We start from the raw sequence: 15,355 nt of genomic DNA on the forward strand, positions 1-15,355 counted from the left end.
AGTTATTGTAACTCAGGCATAAAATGTCCGATCTTGCCCAAACTTCACATGTTCGATAAGAGTCCTGGCCTGAACACATCTGAAGGCCAATATTCCATTGGGTGTGGCAAAATGCCTCGATAGCGCCACCTATAAATTTTCAACGGAGTGCGCCTCGAGCTACGCTTCACGTACATGTACAAAAATCGGTACACCCATGTAACACACCAATACCTACAAAAAAGTCTCTTAGTACGAAATTCGAATCCCAACAGGATGTCGGTTATTTTGAATTTTCTCTGCAAAATTTGTGTTGTTTTTGCCATTTTCAGGGGTTGTACTTCAACGAACTCCTCCTAGAGATTTATTCAGATCAACACCAAACTTTGTCAGTGTAATCTAAAGGCCTTTGCGATGTTAAATTGCGAAGATCTTGAGGTTTCGTTTAAGGGCGTGTCTGTGGCGGCCTTACAAATTTCGATGTTTCGCCATGAGAAAGGAAGTTGCTATAACTCAGACATGCAATGTCCAATCTGCCCCAAACTTCACAAGTTTGAGAAGACTCCTGACCTGAATATATCTACATGCCAATATTCAGATATCGCTATAGCGCCACCTGCTGGCAACAGGAAGTGACATGTTTTACGCCGTAACAAACTACTCCTAGATATTTTATGACATTTTATAATTTTTTTTGGTCAGTCTAATATAAAGGCCATTGCGATGTTTAATTGTGAACATCTTGAGGTTTCATTGAAGGGTGTGGCCATGGCGCCGTGACAAAGTTCGATGTCTCGCCATGGGAATAGAAGTTGTTGTAACTCAGGCATAAGATGTCCGATCTTCCCAAAACTTCACATGTTCGAAAAGAGTCTTGGCCTGAACACATCTGAAGGTCATTATTCCACTATAATCATAGCGCCACCTGCTGACAACAGAAAATGGCTTATTTTACACTAACTTAAACATGCAATGTCCAATCTGCACCAAACTTCAAATATTTGATAAGAGTCATGGCCTGAAGATATCTAAAGGCCAATGTTCAGTTATAATCATAGCGCCACCTGTTGGCAATAGGACACAACATACTTTATACTAACTCAAACATTCCATGTTCAATCTGCCCTAAATTTCATATGCTTGATAAAAGTGCTGGACTGAAGAAATGTACATGACAAAATCCAGTTATAGTCATAGCGCCACCAGCTGGCAGCAGGAAGATTGGCACATATAAATGACTTTGGCATATTCCTCTTATATTTACCACATTAAAAGCATATTTCTCGCTGTTCGCTGTTTTACAAAAGCCACCCGGTGGTGGTGAGCCCGGGTGCGAGGGCCCGTTCATCTCAACTAACAGCAATAATTATAAAAATCATTTCTTATTTATTCATACTAGATTAGTGTGCAATATATACTATATAACTACTGTACTTAATTATCATTATCATACTGGACTTATACACAACATTTGTCTTTCTATTGCACCTAAATAATTTTACATTTGATCTAAACTACAATTTTTGTTGGTATAGTCTTATATTATTAGTTATATGTCTTACTTATTCATTTTTAATTTATTGATGGGTATATATCTATTCATTTTATCATAATTTTTCTCTTTCTTTCTTTCTTTCTTTCTTTCTTTCTTTCTTTCTTTTTTTAAAAATTGTAAGATGGAAAGCAATTTCCCCCTGGGATTAATAAAGTTATTTGAATTTGAATTAGAATTTTTTTAAATACATAAAATATTATGTCACAATGGCTGTCTTGACGAGTATCCAAGTAAACTCAGTCAGTTACGTCTTAAATGAACATAAACAGTTAAGAAAATATTGGATATGTGTCAATATAATGGATCCATGCATTTCTTATATTAGTTTAATAATGTTAATCAAACAGCAAAAGAAAAACATGAGAATCACTCACTAAGTACCTTCTGTAACTTTAATAGGTAATTGTGTTTAATTACTTAATATAGTAATACAGTTTTCATAAGCACAGTAAAGTAATATTTATTTAGGTAATTTGTGTCATTGTATCTAATGGTCTCTCTGAGAGCTAAGCCCCCCTAAAGATGAAATCCTTGAACCGCCCCTGTAACGAAGAGCAATACACTCTATGCCTTCGTCAGATGTTTCTTCTGTAGTCTATGTAGTGTTTGGTAAAATAACGTTATAATCTCCTTGCAGTAGAGAAATCTGCTTACATGTAGGCTACATGGGGAAAAGAGTAGCCATGCAGACACTGGGAACATAATAGCTTTTGTGTCTTACAGTTTTTCTCAAGCAATTTGTGATGGGGGCGGAGACTCGTACAAACACCTGAGGCATCAGCCTATTTAAGAGCTGCTGGTGGCACTTCAATGGTGGCTTGCCCTGCGAACCATGATTTGTGTTTGATTTTTGGTTTTCCTTATTCTATTTTGTTTAAGGATGGTGAGTGATTGCTTGTGTAGTTATCACAAAATACATAGAAATCATAGGTAAGTGAGCTGACCCAGAAGACTTTTGCTGTGTTTGATTTCTTCCTCAGGAGATAGGAAGTTTTCTTAACTCTTGAGTTAGTGGTGATTTATGTTTAAATAAATTTTACAGTAATAAAAATAATAATAAAGTGTTGCATATGATTTTTGATGGTACAGATTTTTAGTCCTCCTGGGACAACTTCTGTTAATGTAAATGTCCAAACATTTTACAGAATTTAAGTTTGAGAACATTCAGGTGGACGTTCTAGAATATTTTTAATGGAACAGGAGCATTGTTGACATGGTGCTCCAGAACAACACAACCACCCACAAGGGAAGAGGCCTGTGGATATGTTGAGAAGGAGCTTATCAATGGTGATAGTCAAGGGTTTTTTTTTTTTTTTTTTTTTTTTTTTGTGGCTCAACTAAAGCAGTTCTGCAAAGTAGAGTGGGCCAAAACTCTACAACAGCGCTGTATAAGATTGATCTCAAGTTATCAGAAGCATTAATATAAGCCTGTGTTAATTGTTTTGTGAACAATTACATTACATTGGAGTGCCAAAAATATCAAATTGATTGAGATAAACTGTAATCGACTCTTTTTTGCATATATACTGGCCCTGATAATCATAACACTTACAATTCGCTGAATTTCTGGAAATCAGTTTTGTTTTGTTTTGTTTTGTTTTAATAAATGACTTGCTCTACCTGTTGCTTTGGTCTTCGTCAACACCTGCTTGCACCACCTGTTGGTGAGTGACTAACAGTAGATGAAGATTATGCATAAGTATTCCAGTGCTATTCCTGCAGTTCCCAAATGTGCAAAGTGCATATTCTGCTGAAGTTTAAGCCAATTTGTAAAGTAAAATAAAATGGATCGAAGTGAAGTCTGAAAGATAAATATGGATAAACATGGATTATTGACATTTTATTAATAAAAATGTATGTGAAATGTTTTAGAAATGTTCACATCTTAAATATTCAGCCATGTTGAATTTCAGTCCCTAAAAATGCAAGCACTGTTAATGCAATGCACGGTTTTCAAGTAATGCAATTCAACACACTTTTTTTTTTTTTTTTTTTTTAATTTGTCATTATTTTACATTCAGTTGCAAGCATTCAAAAAAAAAAAAAATGCCAACTTATATGTTCAGTTTGTCAAAAAAAAAAAAAAAAAAAAAAAAAAAAAAGAAATGCACTCATTTTTGACAGCCAATGGTGGATAAACATATTTTTTGCCTACAGAATTGTGTGGTTTTGACATCTACCAAAAGGTAGAACAGGTACACCAATAAAACCCTGACACCATGTTGCAGGTACAGTGCTGCTAGAAAGGAGGATAATCAGACGAGCTTTTGGATCTGGTGCAGTGAGCACTGCTGTGGCAAGCCAAATGCCTTTCCAGTCAAGCCAGATGAGCCAAACCTCTGTCAAACCTCTGTCACATGGCCAAATATCTGAGGGCAAATCTAGGCTTCATATTATTCTTCTGATGTGATGCTTATTTTGCATAAAAATTTAATATATCTGTTATTGCAATGCTTTGTTGTGCTAATCAGGTGGTTAATTTGAGCTGTAATTTGCATAAGAATGGTTTCTCTGCCTGCCAGCGAACAGACACCAACACATTATTGGGTCTCTGCGTAAACCAATCAGACAAAGAAATTACTTTTCTTTTTGGACTTAGATTTAAGGACACACTCCAAAGGCTTGCAACTTTCTTGTGCTCAGTTTAATATATCGAAAAATGACATTGTGTCAGGGTTATTAAGAAAACAGATTGTGAACATCAATATCATTCAGGTCTCATTAAACAGTCACACTAGTTATTTAGCAGAAAAAGTTAAAGCACATCACAGTGTAGAAGATTGTTCCTTCATATCCAGAATTGCTCTGATTTAGTTGGTTCATTTGGGTACATTTTAACTCCTTTTTATAATTTTCTCATTTCAGGGACCTGAGGGCCCTCCAGGACATAAGGTACTGTACAGTTGAAGTAATCAACATTTCACAAATCATGGAAAACTATTTCAGCTTAAGAAGATATTGTTTAGAAACAATATTGTTTATTTGTCTGTTTGAAAGAAATTAATACTTTTATTTTCAGCAAGGATGCATTAAATTGATCGTAAGTGACAGTTAAGACTTGTGGATTGTTACAAAACATTCTACTTCAAATAAATGCTGTTCTTTTGAACATATGAATCTTGAAAAAAGTTTCACAATTTCCATAAAAATTTGCAAATGTTAAATATATTTGGCAGCACTAAAAAATCAGCTTTGCCATCACATGAATAAATAACTCACAGCTTGTAGAATAAATCATATACACAAAGACAAATATATTAGGATCAAAGGTATTTAATAGAATCATTCTCAGGCAGACATGAATACGGGGAAAACTCACACAAAGCTAGGTATCTAGACGAGTCTGGACAACACAAACTGAAAAGTCATGAACTTAAATAGAGGCATACACAGCTAAACATAAACATTAACTAAAGTAGGAAAACGGTCACTTTATTAGGTACACCTATTCAATTGCTTGGTAACACAAATTGCTAATCAGCCAATAACATGGCAGCAACTCAATGCATTTAGGCATCTAGATGTGGTGAAGACGACTTGCTGAAGTTCAAACCTAGCATCAGAATGGGGAAGAAAGGGGATTTAAGTGACTTGGAATGGTTTTTGGTGCCAGACGGGCTGGTCTAAGTATTTCAAAAACTGCTGATCTACTGGGATTTTCACACATAACCATCTCTAGGGTTTACAGAGAATGGCCCGAAAAAGAGAAACTATCCAGTGAGCAGTGATTGTGTCGACGAAAATGCCTTGTTGATGTCAGAGGTCAGAGGAGAATGGGGAGACTGGTTAGAGATGATAGAAAGGCAACAGTAACTCAAATAACCACTCGTTACAACCAAGGTAGGCAGAATACCATCTCTGAACGCACAACACGTTGAACTCTGAAGCAGATGGGCTATAGCAGCAGAAGACCACACCGGGTGCCACTCCTGTCAGCTAAGAACAGGAAACAGCGGCTACAATTTGCACAGGCTCACCAAAATTGGACAATAGAAGATTGGAAAAACCTTGCCTGGTCTGATGAATCTCGATTTCTGCTGTGACATTCAGATGGTAGGGTCAGAATTTGGCATAAAGAACACGAAAGCATGGATCCATCCTGCCTTGTCTCAAAGGTTCAGGCTGGTGATGGTGGTGTAATGGTGTGGGGGATATTTTCTTGACACACTTTGGGCCCCTTAGTACCAGTTGAGCATTGTTTAAATGGCACAGCCTACCTGAGTATTGTTGCTGACCATGTCCATCCCTTTATGACTACAGTGTACCCATCTTCTGATGGCTACTTTCAGCAGGATAATGCACCATGTCACAAAGCTCAAATCATCTCAGACTGGTTTTTGAACATGACAGTGAGTTCACTTTACTCAAATGGCCTCCACAGTCACCAGATCTCAATCCAAAAGAGCAGCTTTGGGATGTGGTGGAACGGAAGATTTGCATTATGGATGTGCAGCCGACAAATCTGCAGCATCTGCGTGATGCTATCATGTCAATACCTTATATACCTTATATACCTCATAAAGTGGAGTGTATGTGACAATAACATTTTAAAATATATTTTAAAAAGTTAATTTTAAATTGTAATAACATTTCAACTTATTACTGTGCTTGATTCAGCGTTATGCACAGAACATACAGTAGACTGGGGGAAATGTGGTTTTGTGCAGGAACCTGAAATTATAAGAGGCATCAGATATGGTCAGGTTCATCCTTTTCTACTCCATCAAACTGTTTCATTAAACATCTGGCATGAAAACATTATGACTGGACTTTTATGCATAGAGGGTTTACATAATTCATCTATAGATCAGTGACAAAGGAAATTGAGTGTCCAGTGAATAACAAACATTAAACTAACTTTACAGCACTAGAAAAAGTGATTATAAAGACAATGCAATGCGTTGCATTCTTCTGGCCGCATTTTCTTGCCTCTGAGGTCTTTTTTATAACACTGTATTAGTTTTTCACATAAAGTGACATTGGGGAATCCTGGAGTTTGACGTTATGAGAGCAACTCCAGTATTACAATTCAGTGTCACACAAGCCATGATAAAAAATTAAGGAAACTAAGAAACCACAAACAATATATGTCTTCCTCAGATGTAGTATTAGTTCTGTCCATCAGCGTTGGGTAAAAACAGCATTATCCTTTACTTTGTTGTAGAGAAAGCTGCTTTCATTTAGTTTACTTGGGGAAATGAGTAATGTTAACAGCAATGATGTTGAATTAATTATAAACAGTAATCAGCTTTTCCACATATACTTACTGGCCCTGGGGCCCGTTTTAATAAGGAGGTTCAACCAAAACTGAGTTGAAACTGTGCACCTCAGGCCATGGAGCTAGACCCACCATGGTTCGCAGCAGTCCCAAGTCCAGTGTTCCCTGAGGTCCTTCCACTTACCTTACTCCTTCCAATGCATTTGTGTACAGCCAGTGATTGATCCGCTCGCACACACACAGGATTGTTATGGAAGTGATGACACATCAACATTATTAAAGCTGGCAACGGTATTCAGAGAGGACCTCTGCCACTAAGCAAATGTCCTGAATGGATACCCCTTTCACCCATAACCATGAGGAAGCCATACTCCTAGTGGAGTTGGCACATATTTTTATGCCCCCAAGCTGTAAGTCAAAGATATTGCATCTCCCTGTCTTGCTTTACTGAAACCAGCATGAGTAAAAGCATTGTCTTGAGAGAGAATTCTCGTAAATTAGCTGACTGCATTAAGTATTGATTCATCAAAAAATATTTTAGTTGTTTCTGTAACCAGTGTCCATGATTGAATCAAATTTAAAACAATGTGAAAAAAGCAATTTAGAACATATTAGTTAGAACAACTTAATTTTTCTGAGTATTCAGCTTAATAATTGTTAGTTATAACATAATTTTCTAAGTATATACAGTAACATTTGAAGTGGATCAAAAAAGTTAATCAAAGTTGCCCTAAGACAAGAAAACATTTTGGTTCTAGGTTTTAGGACAACTTTGAAGAAAGGTCAACTTCAAATGTTGACTACTGTATAGCGCAATATAGTTTATTAGTTATTATAACTTAATTTCAGAGAAAAAAATGATGCAAACTGTTGCGTTATTTTTTAATTTTTTTATTTTTTTGCGTCCAAACTATATTTTTAGAGTGTGAAACATAAATTCTCACAGAATGTAGCCTATTCATTACCAATATATTGAACCATCTCTTTATGTTTTTCTAAATCCCAAATAGAGTCCAGACATTAATTAGAAAAGTATCCGTCTATGAATGAAATGTTTTATAGGCAATTTTGGATTTGGGAAATACACATGCATTATGGACGTGACAAAAAAAAGAGTTTTTGGGAGACAATATATTTTGTAGACTTCCTGTGATTTACAATGCACAAACCACAAGCCACAATATCTGCAGAATGGAGAAGGGTTGGCCATTCTCAAAACATAAAATATCAATTTTATTTCAGTTTTCGTTTTTGTGTTTCAGAGGAAAAATAAATGTTAAGGCATCTCTCCATTGCGGACCGTTCTGAAAGCAAAATTTATGCAAATGCATATAAAATGCTTTAAAAACAAAAACAGAGATGTCTAGAGGGTATTTAATAAGTCTGCCCCCCCACGTAAGATTTTCTAGTTACTGGTAGTCGTTCTTTAAGTCATTATTCAACTAATCGCACATTATATTAAATTAACATCTATAATCCACAATGAGCCTTAATATATTACGCACTCAAGCACATGCATTAAGTTTGCCACAAAGCACAGGCAGAAGTAGCCTAATAATTGTGAAAAAGGAGACATTTTAATCATTTATTAATAAACTAATGTTTTCTTGTCGGTTGCAAGATGAAATTCAGTGACTCTCATTCGCTGACTCTCATCTCCACAGTATACTGTACGCGCCTTTAAAGAGAAATGCAACCTTCACAGAATATTAATGCTTTCGATTTTAATTGGTTCTTTTAAAAGTAGACATTTCAAGCTTTCTGTAGATATATTTCTCATGTATGTGAGACACCCCAATTTTAAATTATTTCATTATCAGGAAAAAATTCAAATGATCGAGAGGGCGCCTCCCTGTCATGCATGCGCATTAATAATTTTCGCACAAACACTTTAATATGAATAATAATAGAGAACATTTATTTTAGGTTACAGTATGGGATCCGCATTAAAAATAAATCTTCACAAGTCTACAACCAAGACAGGTGCAGTTATAACCTGTAAATTGAAGGCTATTTGACGTTTTAAAATGATCTAACGGCCGATGTCGCTCCAATTCATTGATCATTAGTTGTTCTACTAATATTCTACTACTTAATCTTCTGATCAAAATTAAATGGATGCATGACACTTATAAACTTGTTGTGACGAGTGGGGCGGGGCCGAGAGCCGTGGGAACGGAGCGAGGCCGGTGGAGTGATTGGGAAATGAGCGACACCTGCTCCACTCACCGGTCTCGAGTCCCATGGAGGAGATTGGGAGGATACAAAAGAGGAGCGACGACAGTGAAGGACAAGAGAGGACCAGGCCTGGGCTTTATTTTGTGGTTTGGTTTTTGTTTGTGCGCAGCAGTCACCCGTGAGGGGCTGTCGTGCTATTTTGGGTTTATTTTGTAATTAAAGCCGGTTCCCGCCTCCTTCTTCCCGTGATTATGGAGTTTTTATATTGTTACACTGGTGCCGCAACCCGGGAGGAAGGAGGGACGCGCTGCCGAAGATCCCTTGCCGTTGGGGTGAATCCGCGGTGCCATTGAGCGGCACCAGTGTAACAATATAAAAACTCCATAATCACGGGAAGAAGGAGGCGGGAACCGGCAAACACTCAAATAAAACTTTAATTACAAAATAAACCCAAAACAGCGCGACAGCCCCTCACGGGCGACTGCCGCGCACAAATAAAAACCAAACCACAAAATAAAGCCCAGGCCTGGTCCTCTCTCGTCCTTCACTGTCATCGCTCCTCTTTTGTATCCTCCCAATCTCCTCCGTGGGACTCAAGAGTGGAGCAGGTGTCGCTCATTTTCCAATCACTCCACTGGCCTCGCTCCATTCCCACGGCGCTCGGCCCCGCCCCACTCGTCACACTTGTTTTAATAAATCTCTTTTGCATTAAACAATAAAGATATAAAGCAGGTTAAGTTAAATATTATTGTACAAATAATTATAAAATGTTATAGACTGCGAATAAGATGGAAGTTTCACATTTTGCATATGCATTAGAAAGTAAATAACTTTTTACATGCAATTATCAAAAATAAAACCAAACAAGATTTGTAATGAAGATAAAATATGTAGACAAATAAGAATAAATGCTGCGCGTTGCACTCAGCATCATGCGCGCCGCGCAAATCTTGCACTCTTGTACAAGGAATATGATACACACCTGCTTTTAAACGTGGCTGCATTTTTTTTTTTTAATTATTATTAAATTGTATGAAAGCAAGTAAAGAAGGCTCCCTTTAAAATCACTGAAGTTGTCAATTAATTAAGCTCTTTTTTACATCGTGTGCATTTTGTTGATTATAATGAGAGAACTTGAGTTAAAACGTGAGGACATTTTATTAATCCGTCCATTCTTTAGAGTTTCTAAGATTAAGCTAATTTGTGCAGGTTTAATTTATTCGTTTCTTGTTTTAATTAGGCCTAAATAATGGGAGCGAAATTGTACAGTACCTCACGTTTTACTAAAAGGAAATAATTTATAAAACATGCAATAATTTCTTAATCAGTGTACACATCGGCTAGGCAAAGCTGATAGCTATTTGCAAAAATGTGCTTTGATGCACTTGTTTGATAACTTGTGGTTAAAGTGCCACTCAGCGGTCAAAAGCTGCAAATGAACTTTGCAGACGCGGCGGCACTCGCGGCGGCAAACAGCTCATTCTGGTTGGCCACCTACTGTAGTGCAACATTATCACATTGCTTAATGAGACTGCAGTTGGCCTGCTCCCCGGGTCTATTCAAGACCAGCAAGTTTTTAGGAACTTATCTTTTTAGCCAAGAACCCCCCTTTCAATAGTGGAAACTCATTCAGTTTGAGAAAGTACTGGGAAAAGGGGTACGCAAGGGTAGACTCTCTCTCCTTCCTCATTTTTCCCACTACTAGATGCATGATCTTCACCAAGGCAAATGCATATTTGGGAACACTCCACCATTGCTATGTGAGAATAGCCACTCCCAGAGGGAATTGCATCAGAGAAAAGAACATCAGGCAATAAGCATTCTTGCATGCATTACCCGAACGATACAAGATGTTGGCTGCCCCGTAGAAGAAGGATGTTTCTTTAAGGGCCATGATTTGACTCCCTCTGGTGATTTATGTACACTACCACCACCGTGTTTTCTGTTTGGAGGAGAGGAGTTTCTTGTAACCCCAGTGGTCGGCGTTGTCCACGAGGGTGAGCAAGAATGATCTTGAGGCATGGGCACAGACCAGGTAGGGGGTGCGCCAAGATCTCGTTCTGACACATCATTGTCGTCCTCCATTGTTATTTTTTATCAGTCTGCGCAGTATGCTCGACCCCCAGGAAGTGCATGCTTCTAATTGACTTCACTTGTCTCCGTTGAATCCAATGGGGTCGCTGTGTCCATTTCTTTTACTGTCTATGGTAAGATGGAGCTCCCGGCCGTCTCAGAGACTAAATGTTTGCCAGAACAAAGAGTCGATTACTATGCAATGGACTATTGAGCTAATGAGAAGGTGTGCAAGACGGCAACATGTGGAATGCAGAAATGATTGGATGAAGGTATTGATCTGTGGAATCAAATAATTCAAAGCATCGTAGTTATCAACTGAAGTGTTTGGAAAATGGATGAACTTGAAAGTTCCGTTTGAAATCCTTGTGTTTTCTCACGTAAATGAGATTACGGACAAGAAATATAAACTTTTGAATGTGTGCAAAGATATTTGAACAGTCTAAGCATAGGATGGCTGAATCTGCACAAATGCATTCTCATAGAGCCTGCAAAATCTCGCACATAAGTCAAAAGAATATCATTGATATTTTAATGGCTGATAGGGAACATGTTGGTTTAGTAAAAGAAAACATGAGGAAATTACATGCAATATTTGATGAATTCAAGTTCATATAGAAAGCATATACTGTTATGTTGAATGAAAAGGACAGAAATGGATGAATGAATGAATCTGGCATCATCCGCGCCACAAGGATGTGCTGTTTTCTTTCAAATCAAAGCTAAATACACTAGAAACTGCACATCCTTGCTGCGCGGATTACACAGAAGCGCATACACAGCATATGATGATATGGAGAGACACAGAGGAGACTGTTGACAAAGGAATTGTTGAATAAAGTTATTTTTGTTTTCTTTGCTTACAAAAGTTCCCGCCGCTTCATATAACCCAGATTGCACTTCTGATGGCAGATGGAGTATTCTGACGACGACTTTCATACTTTTTATTGACCTTGACATTGTTATTTACTTGGCAGTCTATGGGACAGTCACAGGCCTCCCGGTTTTCATCCAAAATATTTTAAATTGTGTTCCGAAGACGAATGGTGCTTTTACAGGTTTGGAACGACATGGGGTTAAGTGATTAATGACAAAATTTTCATTTTGGGGTGGAGCATCCTTTTAAGTTTTGTTGCTCGCTCTGTCAGTTGTGCTGTTTGTTAACTGCTTGCTATTTGGGTGTGCTGTTTCCCATTTAGTTTGCTGGTTCAGTGATGTGACGTTCAGGCTAGGCTAATGTGGATTTCGCTCTGGCTGGCATTACTTGTTTAGTACCATCATGCTTAGTAGACATGCCATCACGTCTTACCTGTGTTGTGGATTAAAATTGGAAATACTGTCCTCGGGCATTCTCGCAGTTCTTCCCTTGGATTGAATTAAATTGCGTCAGATTTGGTGAGTGACTGAACTACGATCTTTTTCCACTGGAATAGTGAATGATACTCCAGCGTCTGTATCTCACGCCATCTTCATGCAAATTCAGTATAAAACTTCCAAACTTCTGCATATGAACAATCGCTCTGAAACTCGCCTGGCACCTGACGTCTACTCAGCGTGCGCTGAGCTGGGGATTAACTATCATTACATTTCATTACATCGAAATCTAATCCTAGGTGGCCAACCAAAATGGGCTTCGGCTTTAACTGCAAGTCAGTCGCATGTTAAAGTCGTTCGCGAAACTACCGCCAGGTGGTGCAAAGGGACAGTTTGCCTACAATTATATTTTGTTTTGCAAACTGAGATCAAATAACAAAATAAAACAAAAATAACTTTATAATATAACATTATAACAACCTTAAAAATCATTAGAAAATTAATTTTACATTTATTTTTAGAAAGTTAATTTCAAAACGTGAGATAGTCATATTGGCTGCAACATAATGCATCAAAAAAAATTAAAAATAAAAAGGAATTTACACAAAGGCCCTTACTGCTTGTTATGGTTATTAAACATTCATTATGAAACAATTAAAAAAACTACACAATTTCCTTATGTTGTATTAAGGGGCTTTCATTTCGATCAACAGGCTAATGAACGCCATAAAAAAATAATAATAATAAATAAATAAATAGAATAATAGGCTAAACCTGCAACATGAAAACTAGAAATTGTACAAAAAAATGGATATTAACTTGGAATATATAGATAAGATTTAAGGATGTGTGCATTATGACATAAAAAAACAAAACGATTGAAAAGGTGGCTTATTGTTGCGTGTTATAGGCTAGTACTAGTTCTAACACATATATTGACACTATAGTCACATTAATGTCACAAATTATGAAAGGCTTGAAACTTACATTTAATAATTCGCTTCAAGATTCAAGATTCAAGATTCAAGATTTTTATTTGTCACATAAATGGTTATATGGAGAGCATATGACCAGCAGTGAAATGTAAGTCAGGTACGCTCCATAGACAGTGCAATTATTAAAGAACACAAACACAAGAAAATTATACAAAAAAAAAATATGATATGGAAAAAGTAAGATAAAAAATAAGAATAAAATAAGATGCTTATAGAAAAAAATGTGCAGGATAGTATACTGTAGACTTAATAAATAATAAGATGAGCAGGAATGTACAAGAGGAGAATGTGCAAACAGGTTGTACAGGGTATTTACATAGCAGCAATTGAGGTAATAAAGTAAATAAATAAAAATTATAGAAATTGCTGTGTGCAAGTGTCAATGTCAGTATATTCAGTATCTTACTGATAATTAAGTGAAGTCATGTAGAGGTTAAGAGACTGAGTTAGAGTTTAGGAGCATGATGGCCTGTGGAAGAAGCTCCTCCTAAGTCTCTCGGTTTTTGCCATCAGGCTACGGAAGTGCTTACCAGATGGCAGCAAAATGAAAAGAGAGTTACCAGGGTGATTTGTGTCCTTAATGATTTTAACAGTTCTGTTTTTGCAGCGTTTGAGGTAGATGTCCTGCAGAGAGGGGTGAGCAGACCCTGAGATGCGCTCAGCTAAGCGCACAACTCTCTGCAGGGCTTTGCAGTCTTGACTGGAGCTGTTCCCATACCACACTGAGATACACTGAGTCAATACACTTTATATGGCCCCTGAATAGAAAGTTTTCCGGATTGCTGGTGAGACCCTGAATTTTCTCAGCTGATGCGGATGGTGCAGTCTTTGCCTGGCTTTCTTAATCTGAGTTTGAATGTGGGTAGTCCAAGTCAGGTCCTCGGAGATGTTTACACCAAGGTACTTGAAGCTGCTCACCCTCTCCACAGAGGTCCCGCTGATCATAAGAGGAGTGTAAGGCTGCTGCTGTCTCTTCCTGAAGTCCACAATCAGCTCTTTAGTTTTACTCACATTCATAGAGAGACAATTGTCCTGGCACCATGATCCATGATGTGAGTTTCTCTACCTCATCCAAGTATGAGGCTTCATTGTTGTTGGAAATGAGACCCAGAACCACAGTATCATCAGCAAATTTGATAATAGATGTGGAGCTGTGGGAAGACAAACAGTCATGTGTGTAGAAAGAGTAGAGAAGGGGACTCAGGACACAGCCCTGTGGAGCTCCCACGTTCAGGGTGATAGAGTTGGAGGTGTACTGGCCTACTTTCACCACTTGAGGTCTGCCGGTGAGGAAATCAAGAATCCAGTTGCATAGTGAAAAATTCAGGCTGAGGTCCATGAGTTTAGAAGCTAGCTTGATGGGGACTATAGTAATGAAAGCTGAGCTATAGTCGATGAATAGCAGCCTTACATAGTTCCCATTGCTGCTGTCAATGTGCATGAGAGAAGAGTGCAGGATGTGAGAGATGGCATCTTCAGTGGATCTGTTGGGGCGATGGGCAAACTGAAGAGGGTCCAAAGTATCCGGGATGGAGGAGCAAATGTTGTTCTTTATAAGTTTCTCAAAGACCTTCATGACGGTTGACATGAGGGCAACCGGATGATAGTTGTTCAAGCAAGAGGGGTTATTGTTTTTAGGCACAGGGATGATGACAGATTTTTTGAAGGAGGGTTATTTATTTCTGCAGGTCACACATATTTATTCGTTATCTGGCCTTTTTTTAACACATTTTATTCCCATATACAGAGCCCATGACATGCCGAAAATTATGTCCACGAATTAAGAAATGTATCACTTTTTATTGTTCCTTTGTATTCATTAAAACGTGTTTAAAGTATAATTCATCCATTTAAAATAAATAAATAAATAAATAAATAAATAATATGGTTTTGTATACAGAATTTGGCTGTGCGTGAGATTGGGGGAATCCATACTAAATAAATAAATAAATAAATAAATAGACAACACAATACAACTTAAGAATTTTGTCATTTAATTAGAAAACAATCCCTGATTCACAACATTCGTTTCCAAACACAAAA

The 15,355-nt window shown here is 37.5% G+C and overlaps 1 protein-coding gene across 21 annotated transcripts in view; it reads left to right on the top strand.

The window, feature by feature from the left end:
- LOC109103604 (collagen alpha-1(XXV) chain) overlaps nucleotides 1-15,355 on the top strand; it is a 527,306-nt gene that overhangs the window by 276,712 nt on the left and 235,239 nt on the right. For 19 of the 21 annotated variants that reach the window (XR_006155246.1, XM_042728382.1, XM_042728388.1 and 16 more), the window contains one exon: nucleotides 4,400-4,426. The exons of the other annotated variants lie outside the window; for them this stretch is intronic. Coding sequence is in view for 18 of the 19 variants with exons in the window: in XM_042728382.1 (XP_042584316.1) it covers nucleotides 4,400-4,426 (27 nt within the window). In the remaining variant the exon portion in view is untranslated. The remainder of the gene's footprint in view (nucleotides 1-4,399; nucleotides 4,427-15,355) is intronic. 21 annotated transcript variants of the gene reach the window in all.

Source organism: Cyprinus carpio, chromosome B7, assembly GCF_018340385.1.
Source record: "Cyprinus carpio isolate SPL01 chromosome B7, ASM1834038v1, whole genome shotgun sequence".
NCBI lineage: Eukaryota > Metazoa > Chordata > Actinopteri > Cypriniformes > Cyprinidae > Cyprinus > Cyprinus carpio.